This window comes from Felis catus, chromosome X (assembly GCF_018350175.1).
Source record: "Felis catus isolate Fca126 chromosome X, F.catus_Fca126_mat1.0, whole genome shotgun sequence".
In the NCBI taxonomy this organism is placed as follows: domain Eukaryota; kingdom Metazoa; phylum Chordata; class Mammalia; order Carnivora; family Felidae; genus Felis; species Felis catus.
In genome coordinates, this window is record NC_058386.1 from 54,688,587 (window position 1) to 54,702,555 (window position 13,969).

At 40.3% G+C, this 13,969-nt stretch overlaps 1 protein-coding gene across 3 annotated transcripts in view; it reads left to right on the top strand.

Annotated features, from left to right (window-relative positions):
- AR (androgen receptor) overlaps nucleotides 1-13,969 on the top strand; it is a 181,336-nt gene that overhangs the window by 104,753 nt on the left and 62,614 nt on the right. The window contains exon 3 of one of the 3 annotated variants that reach the window (XM_023249497.2): nucleotides 183-5,426. The exons of the other annotated variants lie outside the window; for them this stretch is intronic. Within the exon in view, the coding sequence (XP_023105265.2) occupies nucleotides 183-226 (44 nt within the window). The 3' untranslated portion in view covers nucleotides 227-5,426. Of the gene's footprint in view, nucleotides 1-182; nucleotides 5,427-13,969 lie in introns of those variants that run through there. 3 annotated transcript variants of the gene reach the window in all.

Consider the following 13,969-nt stretch of genomic DNA (forward strand, 5'->3'; position numbering starts at 1 on the left):
CTGTAGTGAATATGGGAATGTTCCTTCACAAAGTCTTCCTGGCCTCAGCCCCAGAAACAAAGCAGACCATCAGTCTGTGCACCTGCTCCCTTCTGCTGCTGCCTTTTTGAGACCTCTTTGAATTAATAGCCCCTATATAAGTAGGGATCCAGAGTGATGAAACACTTTTGTTTTTTCCATAGACTTGCCTTCAGGATCTGTCCATTGGTCCAGCACCCCAAGCTAAGTTTCATCTTATATTTGGCTCAAGCCCCTGACTTCTTAGTCCTATTTAGCTTAGAACAGTTCATGTCTGATCCGCTACCAGAGGTGCTCAGCCTACATCCTACAGCAAGAACTCCCATTTCCAGACCTCCTATATATGCTAGTGACTCCTTCCTTCCCAATCAACCTGGGCTCAAACCTCCTATTCATCCACTGCCTTCCCCATCCTGTCCTAAGAGCTTGTTTTCACAAAGGGACACTGATAAACAGCCCATAGACAGACATACTCTGCTCTGGGGGCACACCCAGTTGCCAAACACCAGTATCTACTCCTGCCTTCACTTTCCACAAAGGAAATACTTCCTTCCAAGACCTATCCTTCTCTTTCTTTAGCCTAGAAGTATTGCGTTCCAAGTCAGAACCCAAACAGGCAGCCTTTCCTTATGTAAGGGCTAGAAACCCTGAGGACACTCTTAAAAGTGGCAGGTATATAAGCCACACCTTTCACCAGAAATGTTATAGCACCCACCAGAGGACAACAGAAGCATCAGAGAGCTTTTGGCATCTAGACAAAAGGTGCAAAGCAGGTGCCCTTTACTAGTTTTTGCATTGGTAGCCATTTGGAATGATTATTGCCTTCTCATCATTTTAGCCAGGTGGCAGGAATACTTATAAAACAGAAAGTCATTATTTTGTTTTCTTCCAGTCCCCAAAGCAACAACGAGACAGCTAGAATTTAGTATTACTGAAAATATGCTGCATGTTCCTTCCATACCCCCAAGTGGCCTATTGCTACTGCTTGTACTGGGATAGTTTGATGTGCAGGGCCCCAGTACTTAGACCTAGGCAGTTTGGAAAGAAACACAGAGAGCAGTACCTGCTTTTCTTAAGAGTACTTACACAAGGATAGCTGTCAGATAAGAAAGCAAGGAATAGCCCCCAATGACTTCAGATCATCTCACCCCAACTTCCCCAGTGGATTCTGCTTCCTCCCTTTACCCCATCATCCAGTAGGCCTTGTCTGTAGAGCAGAGAATAAACCAGGGCACCTATCTAGAGACTGTGTGTCAGAAAGCCCAGACAGCACAGTAATAGCAGTCATATCAGATGGGGAAAGAGTTCAAATAAGCAACTGAACAAGCAAATACAAGTCAAATAGATTAGATTGTATTTGATGCTGCCTCTGGTTTTATAGATCTGGGTCACAATACTGTTATTTTTGGAAAACAGGGAAAGTAATCAAACATTGTAAAAGGGAATATTTTGCTGTCATAACGTATTCCACATGGAAGCTTTGTTCAGAAGATAGAGGTGAAGGAGGAAGGAAGGCAGAATGGCAGCTGGCAGGGATTCCTGGGAGGAGCTGTGCTATGGTGTGTATCTTGGACTATTTGAGAGCAAGGAAGCAGAGAGGGGTAATCACTCAACTTGCAGAACACTTGGAAATCCAGCAAGGTCTTAAAATGCTCTAGACCTTAGAATAATTTAAGTTATGGAAACTTGGTAATATTTTCTTTGAGAAAATGAGCCTCCGTGGGCTCATGGGGCCAAATACTCTTGACTCTTTGACATACAAAAAAATCACAAATGGATTTCTTACAAAGCTGTGGATCCCCTTGGTTCCTTTGGAATATGAACCCCAGGTTCCAGTCCTGAGCCCTTTGAGGGATAGGAGAAGATGGTATAAACACACACACACACAGAAAAGAAAGCAAAAAATGGCATTTTCTTTCTTCCTCCCATCTGAAAAACTTGGTGACTTGAGTTTACTACTGTCATTATCTCTGTTTGAAGGCGGGGGGCTGTCTTATTATCCACAGGAAACATTTATTGATTCCGATTTTTCCCCACTTTTACAATGTGTCCTTATTGCCCAAATGGCCTTTATGAAAATGATTCTGAATCTGCTTTATTAAAACTTGGAATTCCACCTGTCTTGGAGAAAGTGGAGCACAAATCTTTCTTTTCCTCATTTGTTTGTTGTTGTCAGTTAAGTCAGACTGAGTATTCAGTGTTGATTACCACTTTATTCATGGTTTCAGAAATCTCTGGACTGGGCACAGGTACAAGACTTAAAAGCCTGGCATGTCAGACAGAAATCCATTTCTAGCTTTGGTATATCATAAAGCATGAGGCTTTAATGCTGTCGTTGATGCAAGGCTCAGCACAGAGTCAGTTGTAATCTAGCCAGATTTTCCTATTGAGGAGGAAGAGAGAGCCTCATATTTTATCATTGTCAGTAATTCTGGGAGTTTGGGGTGAGGATTAGGCTAGTCAGGGAAGCATCTTCATATTTTGAGATTAAAAAAAATAATGGTGGTAGTCCATGGGGCTAAAATCACGAAAAGATTTTTGGTTGTTGAAAGCTCAGTGAAAGTGTGTGTGTGTGTGTGTGTGTGTGTGTGTGTGTGTGTGCACATGTGCATATATACACACACATGCAGTTGGGGGAAGATCTGTGGGCTAGAAACCGGTATGAGGAGTGGGGTGGTGGGATGAACAGCGAGGTTACAGGGGAAGGCATACTGAATGCTATCTAAAAGGCAAGGAAGTCAAAGGAAGGTGATGCCCATACACAGGAGTAGAAGCTCAAAGGAGTTTTAGTTGTCTGTCTTTGGATAATTAATTTTCCTCTTTGGACTTCAATTTTCTCTGTAAAATAAGGGACTTAAACTAGATATTTTTAATATACCCTTCCAGTGTAGATGTTTATGACGATTCTACAAATTCAAAGCATTGTCACTATCAAAACTATTATTGGACCAAACAAACATGCATTTATACCTGTATGCACTTTTGGTTTTGCCTTCTTAACAGATAGTGAACCCTATCTCCCATTCTTTTAAAAATCAATTTTCAGATAATATAGCCAGCTGGGAAAGTGCACTATGGATGGGCTAGGTTAAAATTCAGGACTCTGAGATTCCTCCTTTCCCCAGCATTGTGACCATAGTTGGTTAACTTCCTTTCTTTTCCATTTTCTCATCTGGAAAATCAGGATATAAATCCCCATATTTACCACATCATGTTTCAAAGAGGGTTAATTAGTTCATTATGTACTCTGTGTGCTCAAGAATTTACTATTTTTCAGACATTTTCTAGTAAAACATTGGAGATTGTACATCCATTTGTTTTGTACACATGGAGTGCTGTTTGGTACACATCATAAAATTGAAACTGTAGTTTACATTCTGGACTCAAAGAATTACACCATCCTCGGTGATGTTTACAATATGTCCCAATTTAGTATTCCTGGCAAATTTTATATAAGTATGGCTTTGATTCCGTCTCTCACCCCAGGTTTTTGTGAGGGAAGAAATGGAAGTGAACCCTCATTGAACTCTTTCTGTCCTTTAAATCCACTCTTTCCCACCTCAACTCATGTGGAATTGAATGTTAACTTCTTGTTTGGAGACTTGCAGAGAGTTTTTCTGTGCTTTTCAGTGTCCTCTTGACTCCCTCGCTTTTTCAGTAACATTTCCCGGGGGCAAATTAGCTATGTTAGAAGGATCTGCTTGCAGCGTCACCAGAGCCTTGATCAGGTATCTTTGGCCAAAGAGTTGACTGATCCTGATTGCACTGATCCTGGATATCTTCTCACAAAGTTCCTCTTATCTTTTATCTGTCTCTGGTTTTTCTAAATGTCAAAGCCAGGCTTTAGATCTGAGGTCAGCAAACTTTTTCTATAAAGGACCAGGTAGTAAATATTTTGGGCTTTGTAGGCCATATGGCCTGTGACTCGACTATTCAACTCTGCATTTGTAGCCTGAAAGCAGTCCTAGACAATTTGTAAGCTAATGCCATTCAGTACTATTTTTGTTTTGATTTTTTTCAGCCATTTAAAATCTAAAAATCATCCTCAGCTCTTAAGCCACACAGAAACAAGTGGCACAGTGGATTTGGCTTGTGGACTGTAATTTTTGACTCTTGCTTTAGATGGTCACTTATGTGCTTACAAGTCTGCAGACTAAATTTAACTCTTTCCAATGTTCTAATATTTTATTAACTCTCTAGTTCATCTAATTTTAAACATTCTTCTGAGTGGCCAGAGTTTGCACATCTTGGTTTTCCAAAATACCGGATCTGGTGGCCTCTAGGTATTGAGCATTTTTACTAAACAGGAAAAAAGTAAGTTAATCTAGGAATGCTAGAAGAGAATACATTTTTTTCTAATTATCTAGTAGATCACTCTCCTTTGCAATACCCAGAGAAATTGAAAATATTTCATATGTTCTCTAGACTTTGGCACCATAAATATGTGGATGACTATGAAATCTACATGAATGAGTTTTGCTGGATGCCACATATACCACAGATGGTAAAGAGGAAGGACTTTGGAGACTTTCTGGTACTAAGTGTTATGGAAAAACTTTCTGTCTGATAGAAAACAGGTCCAAGGTGGTCAGCTGAGTTATGGATCTGCCATATTTTTCCCCATGATTCTTTGTCTTTACACATTTGCTGGCATAATTCTTGCTGTCCCCACAAGACTAGATCACAGGCCTTCAGAATAAATAATTTAGCTCTATAACCCATTGCAGTTGATACCCACTTGCATCTCTCATTAGTGCCCAATTTGGGAGCCAGGTCAAGAATTTGCCATTGCTGCTATACAGTGCCCTGTGCCTGCTTATTTATAGCATGCACATTTTATGAAAGCAATGATTAACAGGAAGTTATGTCACTTCCAAAATCTTCCTAGTCCATTGCATGCTTCCACTTTGTGTTACTATTTCCCAATCTGTTACATTTTTAAAGCCCATGTATTGAAGCTAGAACATTTTTTCAGTCCTCCACAGAATCTCTTGGTAATTGTGAAACTATGTGTAGTAGATTTTTGCATTTGGCTGCTATTGCAAAGGCAAACATTAGAACCACTTTTTCTCCAAAGGTAGGAGTTATTTCTTACTTCTATGGGCTCTAGTCCCATAGGAAGAAACACACTATGCTTCAAAATGACCAAAATCTGTGATTAGCCATTATTTCAGAAAACAGTCTCTTCAGTTATAACAGCTATGTGTGCATACTTCTGGAACCTATCGTTCAGGTGTTTTTATGCTCCTTTTCATGGCTAGGCAGCTGCTTTCAGCATTCTAAGTAGGCAGGTGTGCAGAAGAGGGTACAGAAGAGGAAACTTCCTCCTATACAAAAGAGAAAACTGAGGGGCACCTGGGTGGCTCAGTCAGCTGAGCTTCTGACTTTGGCTCAGGTCATGATCTCACGGTTCCTGAATTTGCACCCCAGATTAGGCTCTCTTCTGTCAGCGCAGAGCTCACATTGGATGCTCTGTCTTCCTCTCTCTCTGCTTCTCCTCTGTTTGCACTCTCTCTCAAAAATGAATTTAAAAAAGAAGAAACTGATATTTTTAAAAAAATTTTTTTCAACTTTTATTTATTTTTGGGACAGAGAGAGAGAGAGAGAGAGAGAGAGCATGAACGGGGGAGGGGCAGAGAGAGAGGGAGACACAGAATCGGAAGCAGGCTCCAGGCTCTGAGCCATCAGCCCAGAGCCTGACGCGGGGCTCGAACTCACCGCGAGATCGTGACCTGGCTGAAGTCGGACCCTTAACCGACTGCGCCACCCAGGCGCCCCAAGAAGAAACTGATATTTAGAGGTGAATGTCTCTTTATAAAGGGAATAAAGATTAGAATTCTCAGTCCCTTTGCTTCCAGTCTTTGTTGCTATTCCTGAGGCACCCCAGTGGAATCACCATAGCCTCCTGACAGACCAGTGCCTAGAACAGGCCTGGTAGTAATCTGCTCATTCATTCAGCCAGTAAACATTTACAGGGTGCTTACTACATGTGGGGTGTTGGGATCACATACTCAAGGTACAGAGCTTGCCTCAAGGAGCTTGGTGATCATAATCCTGGACATCTTTAAAGCTCTTCAGTGAATGCAGGGCCACTATATCCACTGCCAATTTGAACTTCAAAGCCATCTGAGACAGAAGGCAAAGTTATCCTTCTCATTTTCCACATAAGCAAACTGAGGCTTTGACAGTTAATCAACATGTAGTAAATGGAATAGCTGGAATTTGAACCCAGGTGTTCTGAGTTCAAAGGTAACAGTCACTCTGCTATAGTATAGCTTCCCCTCAAATATATAAACATACTAACTCAAAGTAGAAAGAAAGGGTTGTTATGTCTAGGCAAATAAGAAAGCCAACAGTGAAGAGATGACAGAAGTTAAGAAAGACATAAGTACTGTGGGGAGAAACCAAGGAGACACTGAGTAGCACTAATTTGAGGGAGCTTGTCTTCCTAAGAAAGCCCCAAATATTTAAAAGAGTTGGTGGTGAAAAGAGCAGTTTCTTCATTAGGTAGAGCTGGGGACATGTGAGCCATAGTCCTTCCACCATCTCCTACTCTTCATAGGGAAAATTCTGATTCTGATAAAATCAGCATTAGTAGCTCTTCATTCACTCTCATCACACATGCACAGTACAGAAAGCATAGTTTAACACCTTTTATCAAGAGAATTTTGCTCATTACCAAGCTAACGGAAATGCTCAGAGACAAAGCATATACATACAAATGGTAGATCCCTGGTTCCTTGACCCTTGGCTTTGAGACTTCTCAAAGTGTACCAGAGAATGTTTTCCATGGGGCCAGGAGTAAGAGAAATTTATTTTCCTCCTCTTTGATGTCAAAAACATAAAATACTGTATTTTAGAACAGAGGTTAAAAGCCACAAAGTCTTGTCCTCTATCAGTGTTTTAAAATTTTGATCTTCCTTTTCCTCCTGGGATGCATCATAACATGGATGGACCTTGATTTCATTGTGGTATCTGCTTGTGTGCCCTGGAGAATGGGCCTCTCACAGTTCTATAAGTTAGATATAAATACATTCCTACAGCTCCATGGTACAAGCTCTTTCACTTTCTGGACAGCTAACTCAGCCATGAGCTGTTTAATAAAAAGACTTAAAAGATTTGCAGTGCTTGGAATCACAGGTTCTGAAAATGCTAATCTGTTGAACCTTGAAGAAAGGAAACTTAGAAACCTAAAAATCTGGCCAAGATATATTATGGATAAGGAAACTGAGGCTCAGAGAGAGGAAATGACTCTTCCAGGTTCACAGAACCTATAACTGGCAGATATTAGGGCTTCCTAGAGATTTCTTGTTTCTTGCCTGAGGGATCCTCTAGCCTCAAAGCCAATTAGCAGAGCCACAGAGATTGTTACCTTGAAACACTCAAGAACTATGTGAGGCAGAATAATAAACATTTAGAACAGCCCTTGGCTTCCAGAAAGTACTCAGCTTTTGTGAGTCCCTTCTACTTCTGTAACTTTATGTTTTTCCCTTTAGCAGGGGAATGATTAATGTTAGTCTATGATAGAAGGGCTCTATGAGACATTTTATGGTATGAAAACTCTTGCAAGGTTTTGTGTGTATAAATGTGTATGGATTTTTTAGGGAGTGTTTCATAACTTTCATGTGATTTTGAGAGGTCATATAACACAGAAAAGACTATAGACCACTAGTCTAGTCTAGTGTTTGATAAGGAATTTATGGACCCTCAGAGGAGTATCCTAACTACAGAGATATCCAAAATGGCTGACAACTGACACTTTCCCCACATGGTGTCCATTTATTCATAGGTACTTACTTAATGTGTACGCCAGACCTCTACCAGGGACTTGGATGAGAGATAGTAAAAAAAGTTATTTATTGGGCACTCAGTATACCCAATATTGCTTTATAGACATTTTCTCATTCAATCCTCACAACAACCCTATGATATAGGTATTATTATTGCCCCCACTTTGCAAGAGGAACCAAGGCACAGAAGAGTTAAAGTGACTTGCCCAAAGTCTTGCAACTAGTTAGTGGCTGTGGAGTGAATATGACAGCGTTCTCAACATAACAGAGTGAGGTAAGTGCTGTACTAGAAGTAAGTACTCAATCCTCTGTGCATATGGAATAAGAGAATGAGTTATTTTACCTGGAAAGTTTGAGAAAGCTTCACAGAAAAGTTAAGGGTTGATTTAGGTCTTGAGGGATGCATAATAATTTGCTAGATGCAAAAAAGGTAGGAAGGGAACTTCAGGAAGAGGGAAAAGAGAAACAAAAGGCAAGTCTGCATGAAAGCTAGAGGCTTCTTTGAGGAATATTATGGAGTGCAGAGGGGGGTGAGTTCCCCTTATCACATGCAGCAGGTCCCTTGACCAGCCGTCAGTCAGCCTTTTGTGCCTGCCCCACCCCATGCTGAACTGTGCATTCCTGTCCTACTCTAATCTCTTGGCTTTTTGGAAGCAGGCTGTTGTCTAGGTGGTGAAACAAGAGCACCAAAAGGGTTCTGGTCCTGTCATTGTCTCACCATGTGGCCTTAGGCATGTCTCATTCTGTCTTTGCCCCTAGAAACTTCCATCTGAATAATAAAGTGGTTGGACTATATGGTTTTGAAGAATTCAGCAGTAAATCTGTAACAGTCTAAATATTTAACAATAAATCTCTGAAATTTTACGGATACTCCAGATGTATCTATTTGCCAGTGGTTCACTTTATATGCATCAGCCATGGGAAATAGGCAGACCCAAGTTCAGTCCCAAGTCTTCTCTGTGCTTCTTTGAGGAGAGTAATAGCTCAAATGGCTATTGTAAGAACTAAATGATGTGTAACACAGCTCCTGGTGCCCAGTAAGTTTTGGTTCCTTCTGGAGTGAAGCCTTAATCATTGGCACACATATCCTTATGGTGTCCCCAGGGTCAGCAGAAAGGGAAGATGGGAAATGGTATTTGTGTTAGTCCCTGATTAATGTAAGGTTCTCAGACACACACACACACACACACACACACACACACACACATCTTTTCAGTGTTAATTAAGGGTCAGTAGTATTTGTATAAGAATATGTCAAAAGTCAGCCTCTTCCTTTTCCTTCTTTGCCTCTCTGGGCACTGTGTGTAACACTCCCCAGACAGCACAACAAGCACATGTTTTATTGCTTCTCCTGGATTCCAGGCTTTGGACTTGAAGGTGTTAGAGCTATCTGTGTGTCTTCATCCTCAAGACTTGTCTGACCTCCCTGGTAAATTCAGGTCCATAGCCACAGGCCAGGGAGGGAAAAGGTCATAAATCTGAGCCAGCACCTGTGTAAATACATTTTAAGCCTTCTTTTCCGGAATACAGATGGATGTTTTTTTGAAACCAAACCAGGTTGTCTTTTATATAGAGTTTTGCTTTGTATATCATTGATGTTTTGGACTTCTTGTAGGAGTGTGGTTTGGTTGTAGTGTTACTGTTTGTTTGTTCATTTGTTTTGGGGGGTAAGAGGCATTTGTTTCAAAAACAGGATAATGTCTTAGTATGAGCTATGACTCCACTGTGTTTAAAATAGAACACTAGTGATATACTGGAATTCATTCTGCTTCCCATAGATTGGCTGTACATCCCTCTACCCCCATTCACTCTCCAATGTTGATACTTTTAAAAATGAGCCAGCCAAATCTAATGTGTAGCATACTGCTTATCTCTAACTCCTACTTGAATCACCTTCATATCTTGTCCAAAATTCTATGTGTGGGGGAGATGGTTAATACCCTGCCGAGGGCCCCTAGGACCCATTAGTAGGTGGGTATCCAGTTATTTAGGTCCCTTAGTTCTGCTAGGCTTCTGAATACAGACAGGGTTGGTCTTTTATCTGCATTTGACAGGCCTCCTGCTTCCCACTGTCCTACAATGGCCTCTTCGTCCACACTATCTGTGTAGCCTCCATAACTCCCCAGAAACTCCTCTGTAGCCCATGTTACTTAGAAAACATTCTTCTTTGTTGTTTTTGCAACTTGATGAGGACTAGCCAGCAAATTTAGGTTCATATTATGGTTACATTGGAGCAGAAATAGATGTAGAAAACAAAAAATATATGGGATGATTTCTCATCTACCTAAGAGCCCTACAAAGATACTAGAATGCTCTCTACCTAGAATCCCTATTGATATAGGGGTAAAATACTTGATTTACGTACATTTGTTAACTGTGTACCCATGGGAAAATGACATCTCCTCCCTGAAATTTAATTTTCTCACCTATAAAATGGAGATAATGATGACCACTCCCAGAGAAGTTGTAAGAATTACATGACATAAGGCAACTGGAAGTTTCCTTGCATAGTGCCAGACTTTCAAAAATAAAGTGAACTAGACAATGTGGACAATGCCTCCTGTTGCATGAATGAGAAATCAGCCCCATATCAAATTATAGAATATTTCCAGGGATCCCATGATTTCACTGTTAGAAATGCTAGTGTGAATTAAATAATTCACCTGTTGCTATTTACATATATAATTTGATAGTAATTATTTTCATACAGATGGCATATTTCACACGATTCAAAATATGACAGTTTTGTAGATGTGTAAACTCCTCAGTACCAAAAACCCAAAAGGAATTAGCTAGAGCAATGGTAAGCAGCAAGGAAGAAGGTATGGAGGTGAATGAATAAAAGCTATTCACCTCCATATGTAAATAGCAACAGGTGAATTATTTAATTCACACTAGCATTTCTAACAGTGAACAAGTATTATTTCAGGCCCTGTGTAGGCCCAGAGATGAGTGTGAGTTGACCCTGTTGTCAGGGAGCTTGTAGCCTGGTGGACGTGCCCTCCGAAGTCAGCTATGGTTTTAATACTGCACAGAATATCTAAGTACAGCAGAAGCAGTGTGATGGACAGGTGAGAAAAAAAGTCTACAGGGATAGCACCCCTGCTCTGTGCCCAAAGACAACCCTGATCAAGGCCAGCACAGTTTGAGGGGCCTACCGCCATAAGCAGTTCTGGAAGCCTTATCAACAACAGAAAACAATAATAATGATGATAATCATAGCAGTTCATATTTACTGAACTTTTTCTCTGTGTTAAGCACTACACCACTAAGTGCTTACGTAATCTTTACAATACCCCTATGAGGTAGTAGATACTTGCAAATAAAGAAACTGAGGCACAGAGGACTAAGAAAGAAGTAAGGTAACTAATTCATCTAGGTTCAACATACATTCAGTTTCTATTATATGTCAGGCCTTGTGCTAAGAGCTAGGGAGAGAGAGATGAGTAAAACATCTGAGTCCAGCAGAAGCAGCAAACCAGCACACAGTGAGGCAAGCATATTCCAGGCATTCTGCTTGATACTGGAAACTCAGTGATGAATGAGACACAGTCCTTTTCAAAGATCTTGAAGTTTAGTGGGGGATAACAATGCAGAAACAAACATTAAATACTGCTCTAATAAGTGTCCTGAAAGAGGTAAGTAAAACATGGAACAGATTATGCAGCAACTGATTGGTTTAAATCAAAGGCCAGAAGAAACAATGTTATTAAGAATTATGGAGAAACTAATTGATTTAAATCAAAGCCCCCCCCAAAAAAATGTTATGTAATTTTATTTCAGCTTGATGATTTATGTTCAGTTTTTCATTCTATTCCTAAAATGGATGATCAGTATTTGTTTTGCACCCAAAGATATTAAAACACTGCAGGAGGCTGTGCTTGCAATATAGTTAAACTATTCTGTTATCCTATTTCATGCCCACACTTTCTTCTTCCTCACCTTTACTCAGGCTACTCCCTCTGCTACAAGTGATTTTTCTCCACATCTCGGTATCCTTCAAGGTCTCATTCAAATGCCTCCTCCATGAGGCTTCCACTCCACCAAAAGACATCCCACCCTTCTGTGTTCCCACAGCACTTCATGACTCCCTCTCTTGTGGTTCTTTCCATTTCTTGCTTTACTTCAGCAATGTACTTACCCATATTTTTCCCTCTGCTAAACTGATTTCCTTAGTGGAAGGTTCACTTTGATGAAACCATGATTTTATTGTAGATGCATTGGAAACCTCTTTTGGATTAAATTGTGCCTCATGGGTGTCACCCTACAATGTTAAACATGTGAAATTACATCATCTGTCTGGAGATTTATATTTTCTACTAATGGCTTTTTAAATGCCCACCACCTTCACACAACAACTGACCAAAATATATGTCATTATTTTACGTCTTGCCTTCATGCTTGCATAATTGGTAGTTTTTTTTTCTTATGCATCTATTGTTAGATATTTAGATTGCTTACATGTACTTAGGTTGTATTCATGCACATTATTTTTTTTTCTTTTTAAAATTTCCTTAGGATCCATTTGTACCAGTGGTGTGGTAGACACATTTATCTGAGTCAAAAGCAGGCATTGGGGGTGGGAGCATATAATGGGAAGATCTTTAGGAATGGTAGACACATTGAAGGAATTGGAAGGAGGCAGGTGGCTATATATACATCCAAAATCATGTGTTATGTATTAGGAATTTATTAAAGTCCCCTCTGTTTGAAAGTATCTTGCCATGCATGATCTGTCACAGTGTCTGATACCCCCCACCATATGTGGAATTGTTTTGGAAGACTTGACTTTCTGGGACACATTCAACCATTCTCAGAAAATACTATTGGGAATTAGGTTGTCAGTATATCCATTGGCAGGACTCTGAAGGCACAAAACACCAGTCTCATAAATTTTGAAAGGCATAGGGGATTCAGAACAGGTTCTTTTATCTGTTACCCGAAATAAGAAGGCTTAGATTAAGCATCAAAGTGGCAAGCTCTGAGAAGCCAAGAGTCAAATGAAGGCATTGAGCATTTGGCAGGATGAAAGAGCAGAAGGGGAAGAGGGAAGCAGAAGAAGAGTTGTAGAGAGAGATAAACATGCTTCACTTAACAGGACTTGGAATTGTGTTAGGTTTGTGTGTAAAACAGTAGCAATGAGATCACTTTATATGAGGGAGAAATGAGTGAGTTCTGAGAAAACCCAACAGCTGACATCATATAAAATTGTAGGGGTGATGGCATGAGGGGACATCCAAGTCAAAATTAGTGTCAATGAACATTAGAAAATCATGAGGACTTTGGACATGAGAAAACCAGCAGGGCAGGAGAACTCAGGACAGCATGGCAGACTCAGCACATAGAAGTAAGTTCACACCAGCCATCACACAGGATTATAACTACTAATGTGTGATAGAGGCCATCTTGGTACATTTGAGGAATTAGAGTGAGGCAGGTGGCTGTATTAACTTATTGGTTGACTTCACTGACATGCTTTGGGGGTTGCGGCTTCCAGATACTCCAGTTTTCTTGTTTAGGTGGAGACTGCAAAATCTATTGAAGAGCTGTAAATTCCACATGGAAAAAAGGCTCCCCAAGTTACAGTAGAACATGGAACCCTCTGTATTTTGAGGATATAGGGGCTCTGTAAGAATTCAAACTGCATTTTCTAGTTCTATCCCCCAGGTTTTTTTTTTATTTTTTCGTCCACATTGAGACTCATTTTCTCTTACTGAGTGCTACCTAGTGCTACCACCCACTGTTCTTGCCCTCTTCACCCGGAGTGTAAGTTTAGATCACATTCTTTGGGTTCCCACAAAAACAAAAGAGATGATTTATTATTCATCAAAATGCATATTAGTAAATACTGAAGAAGAACAAACGGGATGTACACTATACAAAATAAAGAATCTGTTCCTTGGAACCAGAGATCAAACAATAAAGAGCTTTCTTTGGGCATTAGATCTTCCCATAAGGTGATTCTTCTTTAGCCATGTCAACTTGGCCAAATCTTTACTTATAACCATTCTTCATGTTTATTAACCCACCCACTATGCTCCCAAGGGGTCCTAGGGTAATGCCAAAAACTTAACACACATATCCAATAAGAGGAAAGTCACTTTCTACAGCAAGCCCTTATGTGATGCTGTGAGCATTTGACACCTATGATGCTAGGAACA